Raw genomic sequence first — 26,506 nt, 5'->3', positions numbered from 1 at the left:
CAGATAGTCATATTGACAATCGAGATTAGCCATTGCAGAAGATTTTGCCTTTTTAAAGAGCATGCTTCTAGCCAGGTGTGGTAATATATGCCTTTACACCTTTAGTCCCAGCACTGATGAGGCGGAGGTAGGTGTTCTCTGCAAGTTTGAGGCTAATATTGTAGATTTGTGCTACTTGGTAGCACAACAGTCAAGTCTCCATGATAGATAGGACACAATTTCCTACCCCCATTAAACAAAAACAGCAACAACAACAAAACTGGGGGTGGGGGCACTGTGTCAAAATACAGATGTATATATCTGAGTTGGATGGTTCTGTCTGAAAACAAAATACATGGCTGGCCACGCAAGGTAGTCTCCTGTTTTCCCTAATCGGTTAAGGACTTGGGGAAAGTGGTTCCTGGGAGGCCAGCTCTCTGATTCTGCCACACTTTGTCTCCCACACTCTGTACTTAGCCTTCCTGTTGGCCTGTGTGTATCCAATTTTCTTTTACGGGAGAGAGAGGCTAAAATTGAGAAATGGATATTTCCCCTTAGGAAGTAGGACGAAGGGGTGGTCTTAGTCAGTGTGCTATTGCTGTGGTGAAACACATGACCAAGGCAACTTAAAAAGGAAGCAAGGGCTAGTCTATTATCATCATGGTGGGGAGTATGACAGCAGGCAGGTAGGCAGGCAGGCAGGCAGGCAGGCAGGCAGGCAGGCAGGCAGACAGACAGAGACAGGCATGGTGCTGGGGAAGTAGCTCAGAGCTCACATCTGATCCACAGGTTCCAAGCAGAGAGACAGACACTGGTGTGGGCTTTTGACCCCAGTGACACTTTCAACAAGAGCACAAATCCTCCAAGGAGACCATACTTCCTAATCTTTCCCAAATAAAACCATCAACAGGGATTAAGCATTCAGACACATGAGCCTGTGGCAGCCATTCTCATTCAAACTATCTCAGGCAATAATTTAGTGGTAGAGTGCTTGCATTGCCTAGCTCATCTGAGCCCTGGTGTGGAGAGAAAGAGAGAGAGACTTGATATGGTGTTCCAGGCTTGCTTCAGATTTACAATGATTCTCTTGCCTGGGCCTTTAGCTAGGAATACAGTGTACAGCAGCAGTACACCTGATGAGGCCTTGGGTATATCTTTAGCACTACCCAAAACAAACTAAAACAAAAACCCCAGAGAAGCGGAAAAGAATATGTTTTTTTCCGGCTTTCTTCCAAAGCTCTGAGCAGCTGGAATCAAAGAGGGATCTGATCTGCTCTTCCCCTGTGTACTTGTCGCCTTCCAGCAGAAGGGTAAAGGGTTGGCTGGTTCTGCTTTCTCTTGGCTCATATCTTGGTTGTCAGCATTGCACCATCAGCTTTGAACAGCTGACCCCAGGTTGCTTTTGGCATTGAGCAGAACTGAAATAAACCTTTTGAGGAAGTATGTTTTGTAAGTTCATGTCATTCTTGGTTAAGTCTTTCAGACTTGATTCTCAAAGAGATGGGCTACTTCTGTGTTTTCTTTTGTTTTAAAATTAATTTGTATGTGCCCGTGTGTGCATTTGTATGTGCTCATGCTATAGTGTGGAAGTTAGAGGACAGTTAGCCGGAGGCTCTTCTCTCTTTCCACCCTGTGTATCATGGGGAGTGAATTCAGACTGCCTAATTTCAATGGCAAGTACCTTTAGCCTCTGAACTGTCTCACCAGCTTTTCTAAGTTGACTCCTTTCCTTCATTACTTGTAATAAAGCCTTTGGACTTTACCCTCTGCATTTACTTGGATTTCTTGAAATTCTTTCCCAATTCATCATTATCAGGATCATCTCAGTTTTAGGGGCACTGCCATCTCTCAGATCTTTAGATAGAACCTCTGAATGAGCACTGTAGATTTTCAGTTTTCCTTAGTGAAGGTGGAGGCAGTTGTTGCCCTCAGAGCCATCTTGGGCAATGCAGGAACTTTAGCATCCTGGTCATTCTAGTGCCAGTGGTTCCCAGCTAGGTCTACAGAGGCTATTAATTTCAGTAGGGTGTAGCCACGATGTCTGGCATCTCTTTTATATGTGAGACTCAGAATACTGAGATGCATAATCCTGTTCTGGATCCTGTTGTTGCCCTATTGAGAAATGCTTTTTTTTTTAATGTTTTTAGTAAATACTTATTTATTATTATACATAAGTACACTGTAGTTGTCTTCAGACGCACCAGAAGAGCGCATCAGATCTCATGGGTGGTGTGAGCCACCATCTGGTTGCTGGGAATTGAACTCAGGACCTTTGGAAGAGCAGTCAGTGCTCTTACCTGCTGAGTCAGCCCTGAAATGCTCTTCTATTAGGCTACCCAGTCCTCTCTGCAGGTGACAGTTCTCTCACTTCATCTTTTTTTTTTTTTTTTTTTTAAAGTAAATTTTTTTTTTAAAGATTTATTTATTTATTATATGTAAGTACACTGTAGCTGTCCTCAGACACTCCAGTCAGATCTCGTTATGGATAGTTGTGAGCCACCATGTGGTTGCTGGGATTTGAACTCCTGACCTTCGGAAGAGCAGTCGGGTGCTCTTACCCACTGAGCCATCTCACCAGCCCTCACTTCATCTTTTTTGTTTTTGTTTTTGAGACAGGGTTTCTCTGTGTAGCCCTGGCTGTCCTAGAGCTCACTCACTCTGTAGATCAGGCTGGCCTTCAACTCACAAAGATCTGCCTTCACTTCTTTTGTTTTTTTTAATTATTAATTTTTAAAAAATATTTTATTTATTTATTATATGTAAGTACACTGTAGCTGTCTTCAGACACTCCAGAAGAGGGCGTCAGATCTCGTTACAAATGGTTGTGAGCCGCCATGTGGTTGCTGGGATTTGAACTCCAGACCTTCGGAAGAGCAGTCGGGTGCTCTTACCCACTGAGCCATCTCACCAGCCCTTACTTCTTTTTATAATCAGTTCTTTGTTGATTAAAATTGTGCAAAAAAAGTTGTCTTTCCTTCTTGGGAAACCTTAACCTGACAGCAAAGAGAGTTTAGTCACTCTACTTTAGATTTCCTGAGCCATCAGCTCAGCACTCACTGGGTGACGCCCTTCCTTCTGTGGTCAGAAGGCTTGGGGCTTTTGTATCTACTTGATAATCTTAGCACTGAGAAATACCCTTCCATAGGTTCCATAGGTTTTCCTTTTCCCAAGACAGAGTATCATGTACTCCATACTAGCTTTGAGACTCCCTGTGTATCCTAGGATGACTTTGAATTTACTTTAAAAAAAATACTTTTATGGGTATTTGATCTAAGTGTATGTTTGTGTACCTAGCGGTCCAGGAGGTGTTGGTTGACCTGGGGTTGTAGTTAGAGGTGGTTGTGATTTACCCTCTTTGTGTAGGAATTGAACTCAGGGCTTTGTACATGCTAGGCAAGCATTCTGTGAACTAAGCTAGTCTCAGAGAACACTATATGCCTTTTATTTACTTATTGTTTTTGTAGTTCTGGAATTGAATGCTGTGAGGCCTTGTGCGGCCAGCCAGCCACTCACCCCACTGCTAAGCTTCTACAACCCAGTCTAAAGTCTCTAAACAATGTTGAGGTTTTTTTCTTTTTGCCCTGTTAAACTGAAGTCCAGATTTCCCCATCTTTGTAATTCTCTTGAAATTTGCCTGATGTTTATACTGTTCATATTGTTAATACAGAGCTCTGAAGCTACAAAGTGTGCTCTCTACACAGGATATTTTAATTTTTCTTTTATAAACATTAAATATTTTCTTTGTTGTTGTTTCTTTCTTAGTTATCTTTTTGTTGTTGTTGATGATGATGATGATGGTGATGGTGGTGGTGCTGAGATGGGGTTTCTCTCTGTGTAGTCCTGGCTGTCCTGGTACTCACTCTGTATAGCGGGCTGTCAATAAACGCTGAGATCTGTGCTTCTGTCTCCACAGTGCTGAGACTAAAGACATTCACCATCATCACGCCTGGCTGTCTTTTTTGGTTGTCTTAATTTCAAATTTCTTTTTTTTTTTTTTTTTGAGACAGGGTTTCTCTGTATAGCCCTGGCTGTCCTGGAACTCACTCCGTAGACCAGACTGGCCTTGAACTCAGAAATCCGCCTGCCTCTGCCTCCTGAGTGCTGGGATCAAAGGCATGCGCTACCATGCCCTGCCGGAGTATTTTCTTTGAAGAATAGTGGTTAATGAAGTGGGAAACCTTCCCCTTCTTGAGTGTGTCCATATTTCATAGTGCCCAGACAATTGATGAGTTCTGAATGTCAGCCGAAGACCAAGATGTCAGTTGGCAGGTTAGACACTCAGCTTTCTTGATGCTTTCTTTGTAGATCAGTCAGGTTGTCACATTTTCTTGTCCCCTGGTATATATAGATCAGGGGCCTATGGGATTATTAGGCCTTTCTTAGAAGTGGATTGGTTAAGCATGGCAATACCCTTTCCCTTCTTGTGTCGCTTTCCAGTATTAAAGCCCCCCAAGTGATGGTGGCCACACCTTTAATCCCAGCACAGATGTAGAGACAGGCACATCTCTGAATTTGAGGCCAGCTTGCTCTATAGAAAAAGTTCCAGGACAGCTAAGGCTACATAGTGAGACTCTGCCTCTCAAAACAAAACAAAACAAAACAAAAATACAACAACAAAAAGCTCTATCCATACTTGCTGGACTAGAATTTCCAGAGTTGGTCCAGGTTGCTTATGGTAAGCACCTGAGGTTGATAAACAGGCAGCACTCTGTGAGACACCCATTTCATACATTCCTTCAGCGTATCTTCCTCCTTGGGCCATTCTGAGTTAGGCCTCAGGAAAATTACCCTTTCATGCTTTCCTAGCCCTACTGTGCCTTACAAACTGTTGTGCCATTATAGAATATGTGGTGCAAAGGATCTTTTGGTTTTGGTGACATAGGAGCCAGTAAGGTGGCCTTTGCCATCATGAACTGTGGCTGCATAAGGAGAGGACTTTCCTGTCTTAGAGGTCATGTGATCTGGGACAGAGAAGATGTAGCTTGGTAAATAGGATAAGGCTAATGTTTATGTTGTAGGTTAGAAGGCATCTTGGGTGTATAAGGAGGCCATCATCTGATTGGTGGTGAGGCCTGATTGAGGTAGTGGTGGGGAGTGGCAGGACAGAAACTTGGAGGATGTGACCATGTATATGTGGGCATGAGTCATGGTACATTCTGGGTGGCTTGGGTTAAGATGCCTTCTGTATGTTCATTGGTGTTGGGGAAGTGTTGGGAAACATGGGGCTGATACACAGTGGAAAATCAAGTGACAGACAAGGTAAAGACATCTTACACTGGATTCTGAAACAGTCCTAGTTTGGACATTTGCTACGTTGTTGATGAGAACCCTCTTAGTTTCAGATCTTGTTATGATGTAGTTTTCAGCTCCTTGACTTACCATGCTGTTGATAGCTGAAGAAACTGAGGCTCAGTACTGCTTTCTTGTTTCCATCCTCATCCCAGACTGGCTGGTTGTGCTCTTTGCCTGTGCCCATCCTGGGGTGGAGTCCTGAAATTTCAACTTAAAAGTGTTAGGAAGGAAAGGTTTGTGGGTATCCATTTGCCTTTCTTTGTCTTCTAGACCCAGGCTCATTCATTTTATTTTTTTAAAAGATTTATTTATTTATTTATTTATTTATTTATTTATTTATTTATTTATTTATTATATGTAAGTACATTGTAGCTGTCTTCAGACACACCAGAAGAGGGAGTCAGATCTCATTAGGGATGGTTGTGAGCCACCATGTGGTTGCTGGGATTTGAACTCAGGACCTTCGGAAGATCTCATTAGGGATGGTTGTGAGCCACCATGTGGTTGCTGGGATTTGAACTCAGGACCTTCGGAAGAGCAGTCGGGGGTGCTCTTACCTGCTGAGCCATCTCACCAGCCCCGGCTCATTCATTTTTATCTCAATTTCCTGTGCATAGATAGTGCTGGAAGTAGTTAGCTCTGTAGATCCCTGTTGCATGTTTACCCCTGTGGACCCTGTGGAGTTGCTGGGGGACAGCTGCTTTTTTGTTTATTTTCAATTACCTCCCCCCCACCCCAGTCTCACCCTGCAGCCCTAGCTGGCCTTGAACCCATATCTGTGTTATTCTCCCGGGTATTGGGATTACAAGTGTGAGCTACCACACCTGGCTCTGCTGAGGGTATTTAAACAGATAGTATGACCAGCCCAAAGAGGAGGTGTTATATTTATAGAAGCATGGTTCCCCTCATTGTGTCAAGTGGGTTGCTTGAGATTGGGACTTGTTTTGGTCTGGGGCAGGCAGGGGTCTTAGAGGCAATGACACCGCAGATGGGACCCCCTGCCTCCACGCTTCCTTACCTGATGCAGTGTATTCTGGTCCTCATGCAAATGTTGTCATTGGTGATGCTGTTACCTGGTTTAATTTGAGGGCGTCAGGAGGGATCTGAATATGTGGTGCTTTCCCTGATTTGACACCCTTTATGCTTTGTTAATCAACAGGAGCTTGAAGAGATCCGCAAATGTGGAATGAAAAACTTCCGTAACATCCAGGTTGATGAAGCTAATTTATTGACTTGGCAAGGGCTTATTGTTCCTGTGAGTATTGAACACTTCCACTTCTTATTAGATAATTCTTTCAGGTGGTGTGCTGCTACTGCTGGCCATATCTCTGTGTTCCTCAGTAAGTTCCTAGTCTGGGCAGACCATAGATGGGCAGAAGTGGGCAGTGGCTACAGGGTGATAAGCAGGGTAGCATATGGCCTTGTGCTCTTGAGTAAAATCCTGGCTTTACATTGGGGTTTTAAAATTGTAGATCTGTAGTTATTTACAAAGGAAAAGGAGTGTGAGTCTGCTCCTTTTGTTGCCCATCCCCCTAGCTTTTGAATGACTTGCCCTGTTTATAAGGTTGAGACTCCTGTCTGTCTGCTTTGGTAGAGAGCTGGCTTCCCATGTAGACCTTGGTTGGCTTTCCCCATGGACTTTGATCTGTGACTAACCTTGTAGACACCCGTGCTTTATCTGTGCCACACTGCACTGACTGCCCCTGTGTCCTTCCCTCCACTGGGCTTCCAGAAGCTTCTCTCCAGTGTCTGCCCACAGTGGCCCTGCGTCCTTCAGGGACACCTTCCAACAGGCTCAGCTCCTCCTAAGAAGACTGGTTTGTTCTAGCACTCTCTTGATTTTGTGTCTTTCCCTCCATCTTCTCTGGTCCCCTCTCCTTCTGGAGACTTGAGCTGTACTTGACTTCAGCATGCACTTCTTGTTTCTCCCACTCCAAATCGTTCGGTCCTTTCAGTTGTCACATAGCTGACACTTGTTTGCCTCCTGAAGCTTTGACCCTTTGCCAGGGTCCTAGTCTTGAAGCCTGTAATCAGTTTTCATACTTTCTGGCTTGCTACTAATTTCTTGACACTGCTTTTACCCTGTTTTATCTCTGGGGACCCTTCTAACATCCAAGTTGCTTGCTATATGTGAAAGATTTCTACCCATCTCCCTCCCCCTGCCTTCTCTCTAGAGGTGGACTATTTGTCCAATGTATAGCCTCACTTGGACATTGGAGAATTGCAGTCACCTTAACCTATAGCGTTGACCTACATCGATAAGCTCTCCTACTTTCTTTCTTCCATACTCATTATCTTTCTTTTCTCATTTGCCCATCTGAGCCTCAGGTTCTTTCCCTGTATCTGACTCGCCTTTCATTGGTACTTAGAATTGTACCAGTGGTAAAGAGTCTGCATTCTTGTATCAAGGAAGAATGCAGCTTTCCTTTATTCTTGATTCTGGTTATAACATTAGACAGCAAACACTGGTTTAGATCATTTTAAATCTGGGATCTTCTAGTCTAGATTTAGAAATAAATCCTCTGAGGTGTTTTTCTTGTTGTTGTTGTTGTTGGTTTTTGGGTTTTTTTTTTTTTTTTTTTGTTAGTTTGGTTGGTTTTTTTTTTTGTTTGTTTGTTTGTTTGAAAGTGGTTGGGCTCAGCACACAGGGAGGGTGGCTGGGAAGCCCTTAGCTACTAGAGGCTGGCCTGTATCTATAGCTCTAGCCTGTATGACTTGTCAGAGTAAGTAGGAGAGCCAGAGCCATCTGATCCATCTCTCTGTCCAATTTCTAATTGAGATTGTATATTACTAAAATGTCAATGGCTGATCCATGGTTCTCTGGAAAATTGGAGGAATGAATGAACTGGTTTTAAATGGTAAGGCTGGGGTAGTGTCATCATGTCGGGTCACTGTCATCAAATTGCTTCCAGCTCACACCAAGGCCTCTGAGTTCATGCTGGCTGAACCTATGACATAGTGGTCAGAGGGCTCGTTATGGTACAGATTGCCTCGTCAAATTCCAGTGTGCTTTGACGATCTGAAAGTTATCTAGGCTCCAAAGATTTGCCTTCATTTGAAGCAGCTGCACTCTGGGGGCAACTGTGTCAGGGGCTGCTCAAATCTTATCATTGCCCCATTTCCCTGCTATGATCATTGTGCAGGATTTTTCTTCTTTCCTCAGGATAGCTACTATATGTGATTCTTTTGCATCACAGGGAATAAGCCAGCATGGGAATCTTCTATTTAAGTTCACCTGAAGTCTACCCACTTAGAGTGAAAGTAGACTTAGCCAATAAAATCATGGCAATTCAGTCTGTGTTCTAGCCTACTCTTCTGTTTTATAGGAAGATACTGTTCCTTAGTCCTTAAGCCTGGCTGAAGCATTCAAGGGGCTGAGTGACAGACACTCTTATAGACGGTGCATCAGTGCCATGCATCTCAGGTTCACTTATCTATTTGTTGTTGCACTGGGGACTTAACTTAGAACTTTGTGGATGTAAATGCTCTCTATCACTAAGTTCGTTGCCCTATCCCTTTAATATTTTTATCTTACGAGTGTTTTTCCTACATGTATGTCTGTTTACAGTGTTCATGCCTACTGTCCTCAGAGGCCAGAAGAGGGCATTGGATTCCCTCAGAACTTACTTAGTTTCCCTGTGGGTGCTGAAAACCAAACCTAGATCTTCTGTAAGAATAATAAGTGCTCTTAACTTTTGAGCCATCTCTCCAGCCTCACCATTAAATTAACTTTAATTAATTAATGAATTTTGAGACAGAGTCTCTACATAGTCCTGGCTGCCCTGGAATTATATAGACCAGGCTGACCTCAAACTCACATAGATCCAGCTGCTTCTGCCTCCACAGTGCTGGGATTAAAAGCATGTACCATGACCCACCATTACTGAGCCGTGTGTGTGTGTGTGTGTGTGTGTGTGTGTGTGTGTATGTATGTGTGTGTGTGTGTGTATGTATGTGTGTGTGTGTATGTATGTATGTGTGTGTGTGTATGTATGTATGTATGTATGTAATGTGTGTATGGTCTCTCGGTCTCTCTCATGTAGCCCAAACTAGCTGAAGATGACCTTAAACTCCTGATCCTCCTGTTTGTATCTTTGCTGGGCAGGTGTGTAGATACCACTTTTGGTTCCCTTTTGACTGTGGCAGGGTTTTACTTTGTAGCTGAGACTGGCTTTGAATTCAGAGCCGTTCTCCAGCTTCAGCCTCTTAGTGTTAGAATGGCAGATAAAAGACACCATTCACATTTATTAAAATGCTTAAATTTTTATTTTTTTATTTACTTAACTTATTTTTGGTTTTTTTGGATAGGGTTTCTCTGTATAGTCCTGGCTTTCCCGGAACTCACTATGTGGACCAGACTGGCTTCAAACTCACAGAGAACCATCTGCCTCTGAGTTCTGGGATTAGTTTGCATTGGTCACCACTGCCTTTTAAGAAGAGGGAGGTTGTGGTGGGTAAGTCATGGTGGCATTTGCCTTAATCTCGGCATTTAGGAGGCAGAGACAGCCAGACTCTTAAGAGTTTTAGGCCATCCAGATTTACATAGTGAGTCCTAGGACAGCTGTGGATACATATTAACAACTTGTCTTAAACAAAAAAATCCAAAACCAGCAAAAATTAAAATTAAAAAAAAAAAATCAGTTGAATATATGTGAGTCAGCTTACTAGCTAGCCTGCCTTCTCTTCCTTCTTTCCTTACTCCAGTGGGGTCTTATGTGTTCCAGGCTGACCTTGAACTTGCTATATAATTGAGTATGGCCTTGAATTCCTGTTTTTCTGCCTTCAGCTCTTGAGGGCAGTCTTCTTTGGTACTGAAGATCAAGCCCAGAGCATCATGCTAGGCACACATTCTGCTAACTGAATTCGATCTCTTAACTCCATGAAGATTTGTTTCTGGGCTTTCTATTGTTTTAAGAAGCTGTTTTATGAGTGTGCTCAATTGTGAGTGGTGTTGAGAGGACAGCTTTCTGATATCTGTCCCCACTTTCTACCTTGTTTCATAAAGGCTCTTTTTGTTGTTTTGCCTTTTGGGCTAAATACTGCAGAGCCTCTGGTGATTGTTTTGTCTGCACCTTCTATCTCTGTGTAGGAAGGCTGCATTACAGACCCCATTGTATGGCAGCTGATTTCCTTGTGGGTTCTGGAGATTTGAACCCAGGTCTTCACACAGTTAACACTTCTTTACTTACTGAGCTGTCTCTTTAGCAGAGGGTTCTTAACTTTATTCTGTTAATACTGGTTAGTCAATTTACTCTAGTGCTACATTGTTGTTGTTGTTGTTGTTGTTTTCTCACAGGGTTTCTCTGTGTAGCCCTGGAAACTCAGAAATCCGCCTGCCTCTGCCTCCCAAGTGCTGGGATTAAAGGCATGTACCACCACTCCCAGTTTACATTGTTTTGATTGTCACTTATGAGAAACATTCGTTTCATTTTTGTTCTTCTTTCTTTTTTGACACTGGGTCTTCTGGGTACCCCAGGCTGGTCTAGAGTGTACCATGTGTGTCCCAAACTGGCCTTTTTTCTCGGCCTTCCAAATGCTAAGATTTCAGGTGTGAGCTACCCCAGTCAGTTTATAGTAAGTTTTGAAATGAGAAAATGGAACTCTTCCAACTCTAGTCTTTTACAGTTAGAGTTATTTACCACTTGGTTTGGGTAAAGGTCCCTGGGAATGCTGTGCAGGAATGTTTTTCACTTTGCTAAACAAAGCATTGTTGAGATTTTGATATAGATTGTATTTAATCACGTATGGAAGTATTCTCATCTTATAGTAGAGTTGTTGTCTTATTTTTGTTTGTTTTCAAGACAGGGTTTCTCTTTGTACCCTTAGCGGTCCTGAAACTTACTCTGAGTACTAGGCTGGCCTCAAACTCAGAGATCCACCTGTTTCTGACTCCTGAGATTAAAGGTATGTGCCATCATTACCTGGGCTTTTTGTTTTGTTTTGTTTTTTTATGACTGGGTCTCTATGTAGGCTTGCCTCTCCTGAAGCTTGATGTAAACTCTTTGCTCATAACTTCTCAAAGTGTTCCTTTTTGATCATTTTGCTACTAGTTTTATTCTCTTTTTGCTTTGCCTTTTCTCCTAACAGGCTATCAGGTTCATTAAAGTGGCTGTAGTTGTTTTGTGTGGTATTTGCATTTGTAGCATCACTCTTTGATGGATGTTTTCATTTGTTCATCTCAGTTTATTCTCCTGCCTCTCCTTTTCAGTAGCTCACTGGACAACCTCTTTCCCTCCCTTTCTTTCTCTTTCCTCTTTTCTCTTTCTTTTCCTCTTTCCCTCTTTTTTCCTTCCCTTGTGGTGTTCTGGTCTCAACCCAGGGTCTTAATATGCTGGTTCCTGCCACTGAGCTCTAGGCCATCTCGTTCTGCTGTTCATTTCTCCTTGTATTTCTGTGTGGCCAGAAAAGTTACTTAGTATGGTTTTGATCCTCATAACTGTATTACATCTTTGTGTTTTTTAATATTGGGCTTTTTCTGGAGAATGTTGCATATGTGCTTGAACAGTAAGTGCTGCCTTCAGCTCCTTCTAGGTGTTGTTTGTGGTTAGTAGAGTTGTTTAAGTGCTCTTTGATTTTTTTTTCTTCCTTTTCTGTTTTGTTGTTGCTTTGTCTTATAGCTCATTTGACCCCCTGTCTCCACCTCCTGACCATAAAAATGTCATCTTTTCTAGTGTTTTTAGAAGTAGGGAGTTGAAGGCTCCAACATATTAGATCTTTTTGGATTTTCAGGGCAGGGTTTCTCTATGTAGTCCTAGCTGTCAGGAGCCCTCTCTGTAGACCAGGCTGGCTTCAAGCTGAGAGATCAGATTGGCCTGCCTTAGCCTCCCAAGTACTGTGATTAAAGGAAAGGCATGCACCACCATTGCCCAGCTCATTTTAAAACACTTTTTTTGAGCATATTTTACTTTTCTTTTTTCTTCTCTTCTCTTTTTTTTTCTTTTCTCCTCCTCTCCTCTCCTCCCCTCCCCTCCCCTCCCCCTCCCCTCCCCTCCCCTCCTCTTCTCTTTTTTTTTTTTTTTTTTTTCTGAGACAGGGTTTCTCTGTGAAGCCCTGGCTGTCCTAGAACTCACTCTGTAGACCAGGCTGGCCTTGAACTCAGAAATCTGCCTGCCTCTGCCTTCCAAGTGCTGGGATTAAAGGTATGCACCTCCACTGCCCAGCAGATCTATTTCTTTTTTAATTTTGCCAACTTTTATTGACAAATTTTGTGTTTTGGTGCTTTATCATTTTTTATGGTCTTTTCTTTTTGTCTTTATGTATGTGTATATGTGAGGTATGTTTTTATTGTATTTTATTTACTCTTTCATGTGTACCTGTCATTTTGTACTTATGGGGGTTAGGGGAGTTGGATCTCTCCTATTGTGTTTTCTTCTCTATGTCTGTATCTCATGTTTTAAATGAGAATATAGGTTTTTCTGGTAGTAAAGAGTGTTATTTGATAAATATGGGGGTTGAATCTTGGACAATAGAAGGAATGTGTGCCCTTTCAGCTTGTCTGGGCAGTGTCTGTCATGCTCTGTGTGTCTTGGGAGGAATGCCAAATGCCTTAGGCTTTACATTTAATTTAATTAGAAACAGTATTTGGTCTGAGTCTGCCCTTTGTGCTTTTATGAGATAATAGAGAAAGTCTTCAGACTAAGAAAGTAATGTTCTGTTATGAACATATTGAAGGTCAGTGGTTCATATGAGCATTGTCCCATTTAAAAGCTTTTTTCCATTTGTAACAAAATCTGAAAACTTGCTGATGTTCTTAGGACATTTGGATATCCAGGATAGATACTACTTTTGTTTATGACAGGGTCTTACTTTTACCTAGTTAAGATACACGGTGTTAGAGCATTCTGTGTCAGGGAGCTAGAGACTTGTCCTGACTTTATTTCTAGGATCAGTGATAGATTCAGAGAAGGAAAGACCAGAGGTAGAATGGAGTCTGGGGATACTTGAAGGGGTGCCATGTAGAAAGAATAGGAGCTCGGTGTGGTGACGTATGATTTAAATCTCTACCAGAGGGAGTCAGCTCTGAGTTAGAAGCCAGGTAGCTATAGCAAGACCTACCACTACACCCCCCAAAAAGATAAGAAGACCATAGATAATTTGGTGTCGGATGATGAAAAGCTTCCTCTTGGATTTAACTGTAGTAAAATGGCTTTTTGGCTTGGGGATTGGTGCCGAGAAATGAAGAACCTGAGATGTTTTACCCTTTTCCTGCCGTTTCATTTGGACACTCATCCCACATGAGACCTCAGACAGTACTGGTTATAGCTGGCAGTTGAAACACTGCATTTCCTTGATTGCCTTTGATTCAAGGTTCCACAGGAGACATAAACCTGGCTACTTGCAAGTACTGTACATTACAGTAAAGCAGAGAGAACCTGAGTAGGGATTTTAGGCTGATCATTCAGCTACTGTCTTGCTTGTCAGACTTGCAGATGCATATAATGATAGCATTTGCCTGTGAGAGTTGTTCTATTGAGATATCAATACTTGATGTATTGAGATAGGACAGAAAACCATCAGAATTTTAGTGAAGTTATATAGAAATGTTGTTGTTGTTGTTTGGGGGCGGGGGGGTAATATTGGTGTTTTGCCTGCCTGGATGTCTGTGTGAGGATGTTGGATCCGCTAGAACTGGAGTTACAAATTGTTGTGAGCTGTCATGTGGGTACTGGATTCACTTACAGTTTCAGAGATTTAGTCCATTGTTGTTAAGGCAGGAAGCATGGCAGCATGCAGGCAGATATTACGGTGCTAGAGAAATAGAGAGATTGACATATGGATCTAGAGCCACAGGCAGCAAAAAGAGAGCCAGACACTGGGCTGGGCCTGACTTGGTTATTTCACAACCACCTGTACTGAACTCCAGGAAGTCTGACACCTTCTTCTAGCCTTGGTGGGTACTCATACACCCAATATGTATGAGTACAGTAAGAGTGCACTGTAGCTGTACAGATGGTTGTGAGCCTTCATGTGGTTGTTGGGAATTCAATTTTAGGACCTCTGCTCACTCCAGCCAACCCCGCTCACTCTGGCCCAAAGATTTCTTTATTATTATAAATAAGTACACTGTAGTTGTCTTCAGACGCACAGAAGAGGGTGTTAGATCTCATTACCAGTGGTTGTGAGCCACCATGTGGTTGCTGAGATTTGAACTCAGGACCTTTGGAAGAGCAGTTGCTGCTCTTACCTGCTGAGCCATTTTGCCAAACCCCAGACACATACACTTGAAAAAAGTTAACAAATGTGTGTGCGTATGCATGTGAAATATCCAAGGAATAAATTCCTAAAAATTGTCTAAAAGACTTTTTTTCCTTGGTCCCCTTTTCTGCTGCTTTCTCACAGGACAAGTTTAGCTCTAGAATGTCAAGTGTTTACTTTTGGCTCTTTAAGCCTGTGGTAGTTAATCTTCATTGTGAACTTGACTGGATTTTGAATCACCTGAGGGTGTGGGGGGGGAGGGGAGAACACTAGCACACATTTCCGTGAGGACTAAGCTAGATGACCGAGGCTGACTTGGATGATGGCATCGTGAGCTGGATGGAGTGGGACAAGAAAGCTGAGGGCAGTATTCTCCTCACACCTGCTTCCTCTTTGCTGTCGTGTGAGTTGTTCTGCTGTTTCTGTCCTATGATAGACTGATCTCCCTGTCACTGAGAGCTAAAGGACACAAGTTGTGTCTCATTTTGTTGCAGGGATGAGAATTGTAACTACCCAGCAGACAGTTTTAATTTTACTCACTTTCACAAAAAAAAAAACAACTTGGTCAAGCTGGGCATGGTTGCAACTCCTTTGATCTCGATACTAGGGCAAGGTAGGCTGTATTTTCTGTCCCCCTGGTCTGTGATTTGCACATACCACAGCCATTTTTTTGTCTACTTAAGTGTCTTAGTTAGGATTTTATTACTGTGAAGAGACACCATGACCACAGTAACTCTTATAAAGGACAACGTTTAATTAGGACTGGCTTACAGTTTTAGAGGTTCAGTCCATTATCATAGCAGCAAGCATGCCAGCATACAGGCAGACATGGTGCTAGAGAAGGAGCTGAGAGTTCTACATCTGGATCAGCGGGCAACAGGGAGAGAGAGGGGAGGGGAGAGAGAAGAGAAGAGGAGAGAGGGAGGGAAACTGGGCCCTCTTCCTCCCCTCCATATGAATATACCTAATAGTGCCACTCCCTGGTGACCAAGCATTCAAACATTCAAATCTATGAGCTTATGGGGCCATTTCTATTCAAATAACCACAACAAGGAAAGAAACTCAAGGTAGTTAGGTGAGCTTGTCTATGAGTGCTCAGTAAGGCTAACCTTTACTCTCATAGCAAAAGAGTCTCTTTTTTCCTTGTGTCTGGTACAGGGAGCTTTACAAATTTAGTTTCTCACTGTCATGACCTTTGCTCACAGGAACATGTGGCCCCTCTCAGCCTTCCAGCTTCTTGAAAACAGCATAAGCAGCATGAACAGAAGATTGATCAGCCCTAGATGTTGAGTGAAGAGATTTAGCAGCCCTTACCAGCCAGCAGTTTATAGGAACAAGCTATATTTACATGGCTAAAGCAACATAAGCAGTAGTTTTGGTCAGCTGTACCCTCACTTCATCTCTACCTTACCACGTTCATTCTCTCCTAAAAACCAAAAGGAGTACAGCAAAGAGCAAAGAGTTAGCTGCCTCGATTGGAGCAGTTCAGAGTACAGACAGGACAAGCTTTTTTTTTTTTTTTTTTTTTTTTTTTTTAAATTGGTCTAGAAAACTATGTGTTCCTTAAAGAAGGAATTGAAGGATTGATAAGATGTGGCTTAGCAGGTAAAGGCTCCTGGAACCAAGCCTACATCATAATGGAAGGAGAAAATGCATTCCTGACCTCCACATGCACAGACACACAGATGATAAACAGGCAAAAAAGCATAATTTATAATTATTTTTAAAAGGTAGAATGGAGAAGGTTTGCTGGGATGAATTTTGAATGCGAGAGAGTGTGAAAGACAGAAAGCAGAGACCTGTTTTTCTAGCAGTGCGGGGTTGCTTCTATACATGGGCATACTTGACTTTCCTTGAATATAGCTCTGGCTAGTTAGTATTTATCCACATTCCCAACCAACCTGCCTGGCAGTGTCTTTGTGTGTATTCAGTACCTTGATTTAGGGTACAACAGCAGCTTCTTGGTCAACTGCTTGTTCACATCCTCCCAGCATGCCCTGTGTTGTTCCCTCCAACCTGACACCCTAGTCTTTAGCCCTCTGCTAAGAGGCCTTTCCCTTCTTTTGCGCAGCCTACTCCTCTTATCTTCCTGAGGACATCATTCAGTTCCTTGGTTGGGGTTAGAGTATAGGAATCTGGAGACTGGATGCATATCAGTTTCAACTGCCAGTGGGTACATCTGTTTGCTGGAGAGTTTCTATTTAGACCCAGGGTATATGGAGGTAGGATGAAGTATGGGATCTGCCATGGTCCTCCTGGGCATCTTAAAAACCAGGAAGCCCAGATATAAGAACAGTACAATGTTGGGGGACTCTTCAGTTCTGGAGATGGGTAGGGTGGAAGTCCCAAAGAGTTCATTCTTGGAGACCCACCAGGGCATGGTTCTTACTCATGTCAACCAACCAATGACCAGTCAGTCTCCTTTAAGTTCCACCATTGTTTTAGGGTTTTATTGCTGTGAATACACACCATGAGCAAGGCAAGTCTTACAAAGGACAGCATATATTTGGGGCTGGTTTAGAGGTTCAGTCCATTATCATCAAGGTAGGAGTATGGTGGCATCTAGGCAGGCACGGTGTTGGCAGAGCTGAGAGTTCTACATCTTTACCTGAAGGCTGCTAGTGGAAGACTGACTTCCACACAGCTAGGATGAGGGTCTTAAAACCCAGACCCACAGTGACACACCTACTCCAACAGGGCCACACCTTCTAAAATAGTGCCACTTCCTGGACTGAGCATATACAAACCATCACATTCCACTCCCTGGCCCCCATAGACTTGTTCAAACACACGAGTCTACAGGTGGCCATATCTTGCCATAGCATAATAAAAAGTACATTTAGTTCAACTTCCAAAGTCCTCATAGTATATAGCAGTCTCAAGAATGTTAAAAAGTCTAAAGTCTTTTCTGAGATCCATCCAATCACTTAACTGTAATCCCCAAAGCAAGACAGGAAACCAGCTGGGCAAATTCCAAACTCTGCATCTCCATGTCTGATGTCAAAGCAGTCTTCAGGTCTCCAACTCCTTTTTCATCTATGTTTACTGCAACAAACTTCTTTTCCTGGGCTGGTTCCACTCCCTGTTAGCAGCTTTCCTCAGCAGATACCTCACAGCTCTGGTATCTTGAACATCTTGGGATCTCCAAGGCAACTTCAATGTTACCATTTCTTGTTTCAATGTCTGGGATTCACAAAGATCTTCTGGGGTCCTCCAAAGGGATGACTCCTACTTAGTTATTTCTCTAGCTCTGCTCTCTGTAGCACTCTAAGTTTAGGTTGATCCACTCCACTGCTGCTGCTGTTCTTGGTGATCATCCTATGGTACTGGGATCTCCAATATACTGGGACCTTCCAATGCAACTAGGCTTCACCAGTAGCCTCTCAAGGGTTCTCTTCGTGGTTCTAAACCTCAACTTCTTTGCACGATCCCTTCAGTCCTGGGCCATCAGCTGCAATTGAGGCTGCACCTTCACCAATGCTCTTCCATGGCATCTCACACTGCTGCTTGCTGGGGCTGAAACTTGCCCCCAACCCCTTATTCTATTACCAGCTTTTTGTTTTCTGCCTCCCTGCTCTGTAGATTGACCTTGAACTGAGAGATCTTCATGGCTCTGTCTCCTGGGATTAAAGGTGTATACCACCATACCTGGAACTAAATTTAGCTGGGTAGGATCTTGCCCCCAAATCTCTTAATGTGTTATCTGCTAGAATATAGGATTCAGTTCCATTTTACTTCCTGGTGCCCCTTTAATACTTGAACCATATATTTTATATTTTTCCTTTCTAAGCTTGTTATACTTGTCCAAAACACTCTGCATGAGATTTAACCAGAGAACAACGTCTCTGATGGGCACTTCTGAGACTTCCTTTGTCAATGCAATTAATCTGAGTCTCTTTACCTTAGCCTCAGGCAGACTCTTCAGACAAGGACTAAAATTAGCCACATTCTTCACCAAAATACCACATAAACAGTCTCTGGGCCACATATTGAAATTCTCCACTGAAACCTCTTGAACCAGGTCTACACAGTTCAAATCACTCTCAGCAACAAAGTCTTCCATATTCCAATTAGGATGGCCCATCAAACCCCACTTAAAGCATTCCATGACTTTCCAAATCAAAAGTCCTCAAATCCACATTCTTCCAAACAAAATCATGGTGAGGCCTATCACAGCACTACCCCACTCCTGGTAGCAACTTCTGTCTTGGTTAGGGTTTTACTGCTGTGAAGAGACACCTTGACCAAGGCAAGTCTTACAAAGGACAGCATATATTTGGGGCTTGCTTGTAGGTTCAGAGATTCAGTCCATTAGCATCAAGGTAGGAACATGGTGGCATTTAGGCAGGCATGGTGCAGGCAGAGCTGAGAGTTATATATCTTCATCTGAAGGCTGCTAGTGGAAGATTGACTTCCACACAGCCAGGAGGAGGGTCTTAAAGCCCATACCCACAGTGACACACCTACTCCAACAGGGCCACACCTTCTAATAGTGCTACTCCCTGGACTGAGCATATGCAATCCATCACAGTCATTGAGAGAATATCAGTTTCAAAACCTACCATCACTTGGTATGTTCTGTACTGGGTTATTTACTCTTGTAGTTCTGTTCACAGCTTTAAAAAAAAAAAAAAGACAAAATACTTCTAAAAGTAAAACTTGTCTGGTGAAGAACTCTGAGAATTTTGTAGCAACAAAATGGAACCACTGGGAATAGCAGAACATACTGGGAAACAGGGAGCCAGTTATGATGTTGGATAAGAACTTTGCACCAAAATTAGTCTTGAGGAAGTGAGGGTAAGTATCTGAGTGTATCTCGCCACCATCAACACAATTCCCCTAAAAATAAGGTAAACCCATGAAGCTTTAGCACTGTGTGGGAATCTTTTTATAGTTTCTCCTCCAGTCTGCAAATTAAAGGCCCAGAAGTATAAAATTTTGACTAGTAGCCCCCTGAGATAGTTGAGTGAGTTAAATGTATGTACTGCTTGATGACTGACTGAGCTCCATCCCTGCTGTGAGAGGTGGGATGAGGTGGGGTTGCCACTGTGCTCCTGGATGTTTTACAAACCAGAGAGGCCAGATATAAAGGAAAGCAGTAGAGATTAGGGATTGCTTAGTTCTGGAGGGGAGGAAGGAGGAGGAAAGGCCAAAGAGTTCATTTTTGGGGACCCTGAGACTGTCACAGGGTAAGAGGAGAGAATTGACTTGATCAGGTTCTCTGCTGATCTATGTATGCATATGGTGGCAGATGCTGGCACACGCACAATATAAAAAGTTACCTCTAGCCAGGCAGTGGTGGTGCACGCCTTTAATCCCAGCAGAGGCAGGTGGATTTCTGAGTTCAAGGCCAGCCTGGTCTACAGAGTGAGTTCCAGGACAGCCAGGGCTATACAGAGAAACCCTGTCTCAAAAAACCAAAAACCAAAAAAAAAAAAAAAAGTTACCTCTAGGAGGAAAAGAAGAAAAAACCAAATGTAAATTAGGAATAACTACAAAATGTTGACTCACAAATGGAGATGTACAGGCAAAGCTTGGTGCTGTGCACCTGTACTTCCAGGCACTTGGAAGGCTAGGGCTGGAAGAATACTTGAGCCTAGTAGTTTAGGAGCATTCTGGGCCTGGGCCTTCTCTTTTAAAAATGAGACAGGTAAGGTAGTGGTGACAGCAACTAAGACTAGACATGGTGGTGTATACCTATAATTGCAGAGCTCAGGAAAAAGAGGAATATTACAAGTTCAAAGCTAGCTTCATCTACAGAGAGGGGAGGGGGCAAAAAAAAAGTCCTGGTGAGATGTTTCAGTGGGTAAGGGTGCTTCCTACCAAGGCTGATGACATGACTTTATTTCCCTGGAACTCACAGGTGGAAGAAGAGAACTCACAGGGCACACGTGTGCACATGTAGGTCCTCTGCTCCACATGTGTGCCCACACATAAACACCCACACAATGTTACAAAAAACTAAAGAGAGAAATATACAGATGACAAACAATATTGAGAGAATCTTGAAACAATAGTGAGATGCTGCTCCACATCTCTTAGTATGGTGACAGTAAAATATATTGGCAGCTTTAAATGCTGGCAAGACTGAAGCAACAGTCATTGCCAGAGCTGTAGATGGAACATTTGTCTTAGTCAGTGTTTCTATTCCTACACAGATATCATGACCAAGAAGCAAGTTGGGGAGGAAAGGGTTTATTCGGCTTACTCTTCCACATTGCTATTCATCACTAAAGGAAGTCAGGACTGTAACTCAAGCAGGTCAGGAAGCAGGTGCTGATGCAGAAGCCATGGAGGGATGTTACTTATTGGGAAAATGGTTTACTGCACACATCCAGGAGTTCACAACCATCTATAACTCTAGCTCTCTCTCTCTCTCTCTCTCTCTCTCTCTCTCTCTCTCTCTTTCTCTCTGTGGGTGTGTGTGTGTGTTTCTGTCTCTTTCTCTGTCTCTCTCTCTCACACACACTCACACACTAAATCTTTAAAAATGTACCTTCCACAATTTCATGTTCAAACTGGTGGCACAGTTTGGAGGCTGTGGAACTTTTAGGAGGTGGGGCCTGGCTAGTGGAAGTCACTAGGAGTGTGCTTTGTGGGTTTTAATCTGGGCCTCCCTCTGCTTTCTGTTTCTTTATTTACATGAGAACTATCCGCAAAATAAGCCTTTTTAAGTTGTTTTGGGATTTAGTCCCAGTGAAGAAGAAAATATAACTTTATATAAAACCAAACATACTCTTGCAACATGAGCCAACAATGGTTCTCTTTGCTCTTTTTTAGTCTGGACAGAAACCTACCCAGAGAGTTCTATAGCAGGGTTATTTATGATTACCAAGATGTCAAGACAAATATCATTTAGCACTAAAAACGTGAGCTAATTGCATATTATGGAAGAAGCCACTCAAAAACCTATTATCCATATTTATTCAGACTACTGTAAAAAAAAAAAAGTATTGTCAAAGGTGTGGCCTTTAAGCAACAGAAACATTTCTCCTAGTACCAGATAGAAGCTGAGAAATATTTGTTCAAGCCATTGACAGATACAGTGTTTGATAGTTCTCAGGTTTTTGGTTAGAGAAAAGGATATTTCAGCCCTCAGTATCTCTTCTGTAAGGGATCCACGTCCTGATGGCGTTGATGAGTAGGGGTATATATGCTCAGGTGGGGGTGGGTGTTGATGCTAGGGACTGAACCTGGTTTTTTGGATGTGTTCTGCCACTGAGCTACACTTTTAGCCGTGATGATTTAGTTTTGTTGTTTTAAATTTTATTTATTATTATAGTATGTGTGTGAGAGAGGGAGGAAATGGGGGAATATTTGCTACAGCACACAGAATTCTGTGGAGTCAGTTTTCTCTTCCTGCCCTATGGTTCTGAGGCTCTAATTCAGGTTGTCAGGTTTGTGTTGCAAGTACTTTTACCCACTGAGACAGTGCTGACACTTTTAATGGATGCATTTGGGGAGGACATACACATTGAGATCATAGCAGCTCTACAATACATGACTCAAATTCTAAGTATAACTATGCAAAACCTATAACATGTGTAACTTCCAGTGATAAACCTATTATGAACTGTGCAATGTAGGTTCATGGATGGTAACATTTCACCTTCTTAATGTAGAATGTTGATAGTGAGGGAATATTAGGCCTCTGAGTTTTTTTCAGTACTTTCAGCTTTACTAAAATCTACTCTAAAAAAGATAGAAATAGTCTACCTGTCTCATTTACATTTCTGCTGCCATGAAGAGAAACTGAGCAAGGCAGTTTATGTAGAAGAAAACATTTATTGAGCCTTGTAGTTCTAGAGGGTAAGTCGGGCAGCCGGCAGGCAGAGAGGGTGTTGGAGCAGCAGCTGAGAGCTTAGATCTGATCCACAAGCACAGGGCAGAGAGAGTGAGAGAGAACTAGGAATGGCATGGGCTTAATGGAAACTCCAAACCCTTCCTCAGTGACACAGCTTCTCCAACAAGGCCACACTTCTAATCCTTCCCCAACAGTTCCACCATACCAACCATTCAAACATGTGCTATTAGGGACCACTGTCATTCAAACTATCATACCTCTAAAAAAGTAGGCTGTAAAATATTTTCATGACATTGATTTCAAACCATTTCACAGTTTACTGAGCATCTTTGCTAGAAATCCTGGTTGGTTGTTGGATTACCTTTTTGATAGAGGGCTTTAGATGATGTATCATTTGTATCGTTGGTATTAATGAACAATTAAAGCAGCCCTGGCTTAGCCATAGTTATGTGAAGTCTGGTATGTTCATTTTCCCCCTCCTTTTCTTTTAGGACAACCCTCCATATGATAAGGGAGCCTTCAGAATTGAAATCAACTTTCCAGCAGAGTATCCATTCAAACCACCCAAGATCACATTTAAAACAAAGATCTACCACCCTAACATCGATGAGAAGGGGCAGGTCTGTCTGCCAGTCATTAGTGCTGAAAACTGGAAGCCAGCCACCAAGACTGACCAAGGTGAGAGGCATGCACCTTTCTTCTCCCTGCCTTAGATAGAGCTCTTTTCTGGAAATACTGCTTTGAGATGGAAGCTTGAAGGTTCTCTTTAATCCCCTCTCAGACAGAGTTGAGAAAACTACTACTGTAGCAACTCGAGTGTGTGTAGAAGTGCTGCTGAGACCTCACAGTCCTGTGAGGCTGTCTCATCTCAGTTGGCGTGTTGACTGTGCAGAGGCCCAGACCCTCGAAGGCACAAAACGATGTGATGGTGCCTGATAGGGAGAGTGAGGGTGGTGCTAGATGCATATAGTGGTCATCGCCTAGAGTCAGCCCAGCAGAAAGGCGAGGATTGTAGCTCCATTAGAAGGTTTAGGTTCAAGACAAGATATGTCAGATTTGGGTAGCATTTCTGTGAAAGCACACAGCTAGCTACAGTGTCTGTAACTTGTTAGAAGTAGGTGTGGCTGTGTGTGTCCGAGCTTTCAGTCAGGGACCTTGCCTGGAGAGAAGTGCTTCTGCACAGGGCAGGCCCCTGGCACTGGCCACAGTTGAGGCTCCTGAGAAGGGAGGACATGGAGGCTCCCAGTCCCTGGGATGCACATGCTTCACCATCTCCTAGGCCTCCTTTATCTTCATTGCTGCATATGCAGCCCAATACTGCTGTTTCAGGCTGGGGGTGCTCCCCACTCTCCAAAGAGCCAAATAGGTTGGGGCAGTTTTCTATTCTTTTGCAAAATATACTTATTGGCTATATAAGAATTTCATGCAGCGTGGTGGTGGCACACACCTTTAATACTAGCTAGCCTCGTCTAAAGAGTGAGTTTTAGGAAGCCAGGACTACAAAGAGAAATGTTACCTTTAAAAGTTTGGGGTTTTGTTTTGTTTTGTTTTCATTTCAGGTATAGTGTTAGAATTACTTTTTTTGTGATGTGGGAAAGCGTACGGCTTCTTCCTAGAAAACGAATTACTTGTCTTTGTAGCATGGCTTTGATTCTGATATCTTGGTCAATAATAGCACTTGATGCCATATTTTCCTATTTCTGTTAACCTGTGGCTGTATTATAACCACCGTTTGCATAGATGGTTCACTGGATGTTGTTCCTGAGAACCTGGGTTCGTTCCTCAGAACCCATACATTAGAGTTCTGTGACTCTAGTTCCAGGAGATCTAATGTCCTCTTCTGGTCTCCAAGGGTACCAACTAGGCTTGCACAGACATACATGCAGGTACAATGCTAATACATTTAAAAGTTAGTTCATTAATTAATTAATTAAAGATAAGGTGAAACTAGCTTAAAGTAGCAGTTTTTTGCTGTTTCTGTATTGGCTGTCTCAAACAGGACTGGGCACTCTTGGGGCTATTCAGGTACTGTTATTGTGGGGTAAATTGTCCTACTTGTCATCATCACATGTGTGGCAGTTGGTGCTGGCTAGGTACTTGACTCTCTTTGTGCTGCTTATTCTCCATGAATAGGATTGGACTTGATAGCAATGGAGGGGCTCTAGGATGAAAGCAGAAGCAACAGGTTACTTACAACTCAGTGTAGTGCTAACACTGTTTTCATGTCCTTTCTGGATCCTCTTGGTCAAACAAATAAGTCCTTAGTCAGGGTACTCAGGTTGGTAGAGGTGGGTGCATACTTAGGCAGAGGAGGGGCCCCTGGCACCAAGTTCCCTTACTGTCTCTCTGTGTTTGCCTGAATGTATATTTGTGCACCGTGTACATGCAATGCTGGGGAGCTCAGATGGCATCAAATCTCTTGTGAAATGCCACATGAGTGCTAAGGAACTCAGGTCCTCTAGAGAGCCATCTCTCTAGCCCCTGCCTCTCTACATACTTAGTGTGGGTTCTGTGGCACTATTGTGGCCATACGATAGGTGCTTTTGTGTTCAGCATTGGTGTTTGTCTGGTTTTGTTTCCTGGCTGCTGTGCAGCAGTCATCATCCTATATCACCTTCCCTTTTCATGCCTTGCAATTCTGCATTTCCTAAAGCTGTGAAGTGAGCATGACACTTGTTCTTCATAGCATCTGCTTGTGGGTTTCTTCTGCCTGTGTCCTTAGGAACGTTTTCATTGATGACTCCTTTCAGATAATGTCATGGTGCTTGTGGTGTGTAGGTGGATGTTTCACCTTCATGTATGTGTGTATGTGCTTGCCCAGTGTCTAGGGAGCCCAAAAGAGGGTGTTAATTTCCCTGAAACTGAGCTACTCACAGTTGTAAGCTGTGTGAGCTGCCGGTGTTCTTAACCACTGAGCCATCCATCTCTGCTTTGGCACAAAGTCATGTTTAATTAAACAGGTATGGAAAATAAAAATGATAAGATTAGCAGCTGATGAGATGGCTCAACAGAGAACTGAAATTTAATTCCCAGCACACATTTGGTGGCTAGCAACCATCTTTAACTACAGTTGCAGGTGATTCAATAACCTCTGTAGCATCCACGAACACTGTAATACACCCAGGGCTCAGACAAAACACCCATACAGGTAAAATAAAAATAGATAAATCTTAAAGAAATGGTGTTGACAATAAAGTTAAAATGTCTTAGAATAGGAGCTGGAGAGAGAGCTCAGCAGTTGTTGAGTTCAGTTCCCAGGCTCCACGTTGAGTGGGCTAATAGCCACGTGTGATTCCAGCTCCAGGGGATCTGATACCCTCTTCTGACCTCTGTGCATTCTAACATGAAGACACACACACCCATGCACACATACACATGAATGTGCATGCAATAACCTAGGCATAATGGAGTGGAGTAAGCAATGTGAAAAAATGCTCCTGTGATCCAGCAGGTCAACTTTTAGTTGAATGTGCGCCCCAAAAATGAAAGCATGGATTCACACAAACATTTTAAAAATTACATTCTTTTGTGTGTGTGTGTGTGTGTGTGTGAGAGAGAGAGAGAGAGAGAGAGAGAGAGAGAGAGAGAGAGAGAGAGCAAGCAAGCAAGCAAGCATTGAAGGTCAGAGGACAGTTTGAGGGACTACTCAGTTCTTTCCTTCTCCCATGTGAATACCAGGGATCAAGCTTAGGTTGTGAAGCTTGGAGGCGAGAGCTTTTATCTAGCAGGGATCCCTCTGGCTGGCCTAAAACACTAGCATTCATGTTCATTGCAGTTCTTCTCATACTAGGCATGAGAGAGAAGCAACTCAAATCAATGGATGTACATAATGTGGTACCTAGTGTCCTTTCTGTTTCTGTAACAGAGCCACTATGACCAAAAGCAGCACGGGGAGGAGAGTTAATTTCAGCTTACATCATGAAAGGCAAGTCAGGTGTGGGGGCGCACATCTTTAATCCTAGCACCCTAGAGGCAGAAGCAGGTGGATCTCTGGGTTTGAGGACAGCCAGGACTACACAAAGAAACCATCTCAAAAAATAAAAAGAACTGAAGTAGAGACAGCAAAATGGTGGTGTTTATTTTATTGTCTTGCTCCTTGTGGCTTGCTCAGTTTGCTGTTTGTCTTATACACCCCAGTAGCACCATCTATCTGTCCGGGTGGCACTGCCTACAATGAGCTGAGCCCTCCCGCATCAAGTATTAGTCAAGGGAATGCTCTGTAGACTTGCCTACAGG

The 26,506-nt window shown here is 43.0% G+C and overlaps 1 protein-coding gene across 2 annotated transcripts in view; it reads left to right on the top strand.

Moving 5' to 3' along the window:
* Positions 1 to 26,506, top strand: part of Ube2l3 (ubiquitin-conjugating enzyme E2L 3) — a 49,498-nt gene that overhangs the window by 18,575 nt on the left and 4,417 nt on the right. The window contains exons 2-3 of one of the 2 annotated variants that reach the window (NM_009456.2): positions 6,431 to 6,526; positions 22,762 to 22,948. In NM_009456.2, coding sequence (NP_033482.1) covers positions 6,431 to 6,526; positions 22,762 to 22,948 — 283 coding nt within the window. The remainder of the gene's footprint in view (positions 1 to 6,430; positions 6,527 to 22,761; positions 22,949 to 26,506) is intronic. The other variant, XM_006522004.3, reaches the window with a different exon arrangement.

This window comes from Mus musculus, chromosome 16 (genome assembly GCF_000001635.26).
Source record: "Mus musculus strain C57BL/6J chromosome 16, GRCm38.p6 C57BL/6J".
Classification (NCBI taxonomy): domain Eukaryota; kingdom Metazoa; phylum Chordata; class Mammalia; order Rodentia; family Muridae; genus Mus; species Mus musculus.
This window is presented reverse-complemented; position numbering and strand designations above follow the sequence as displayed.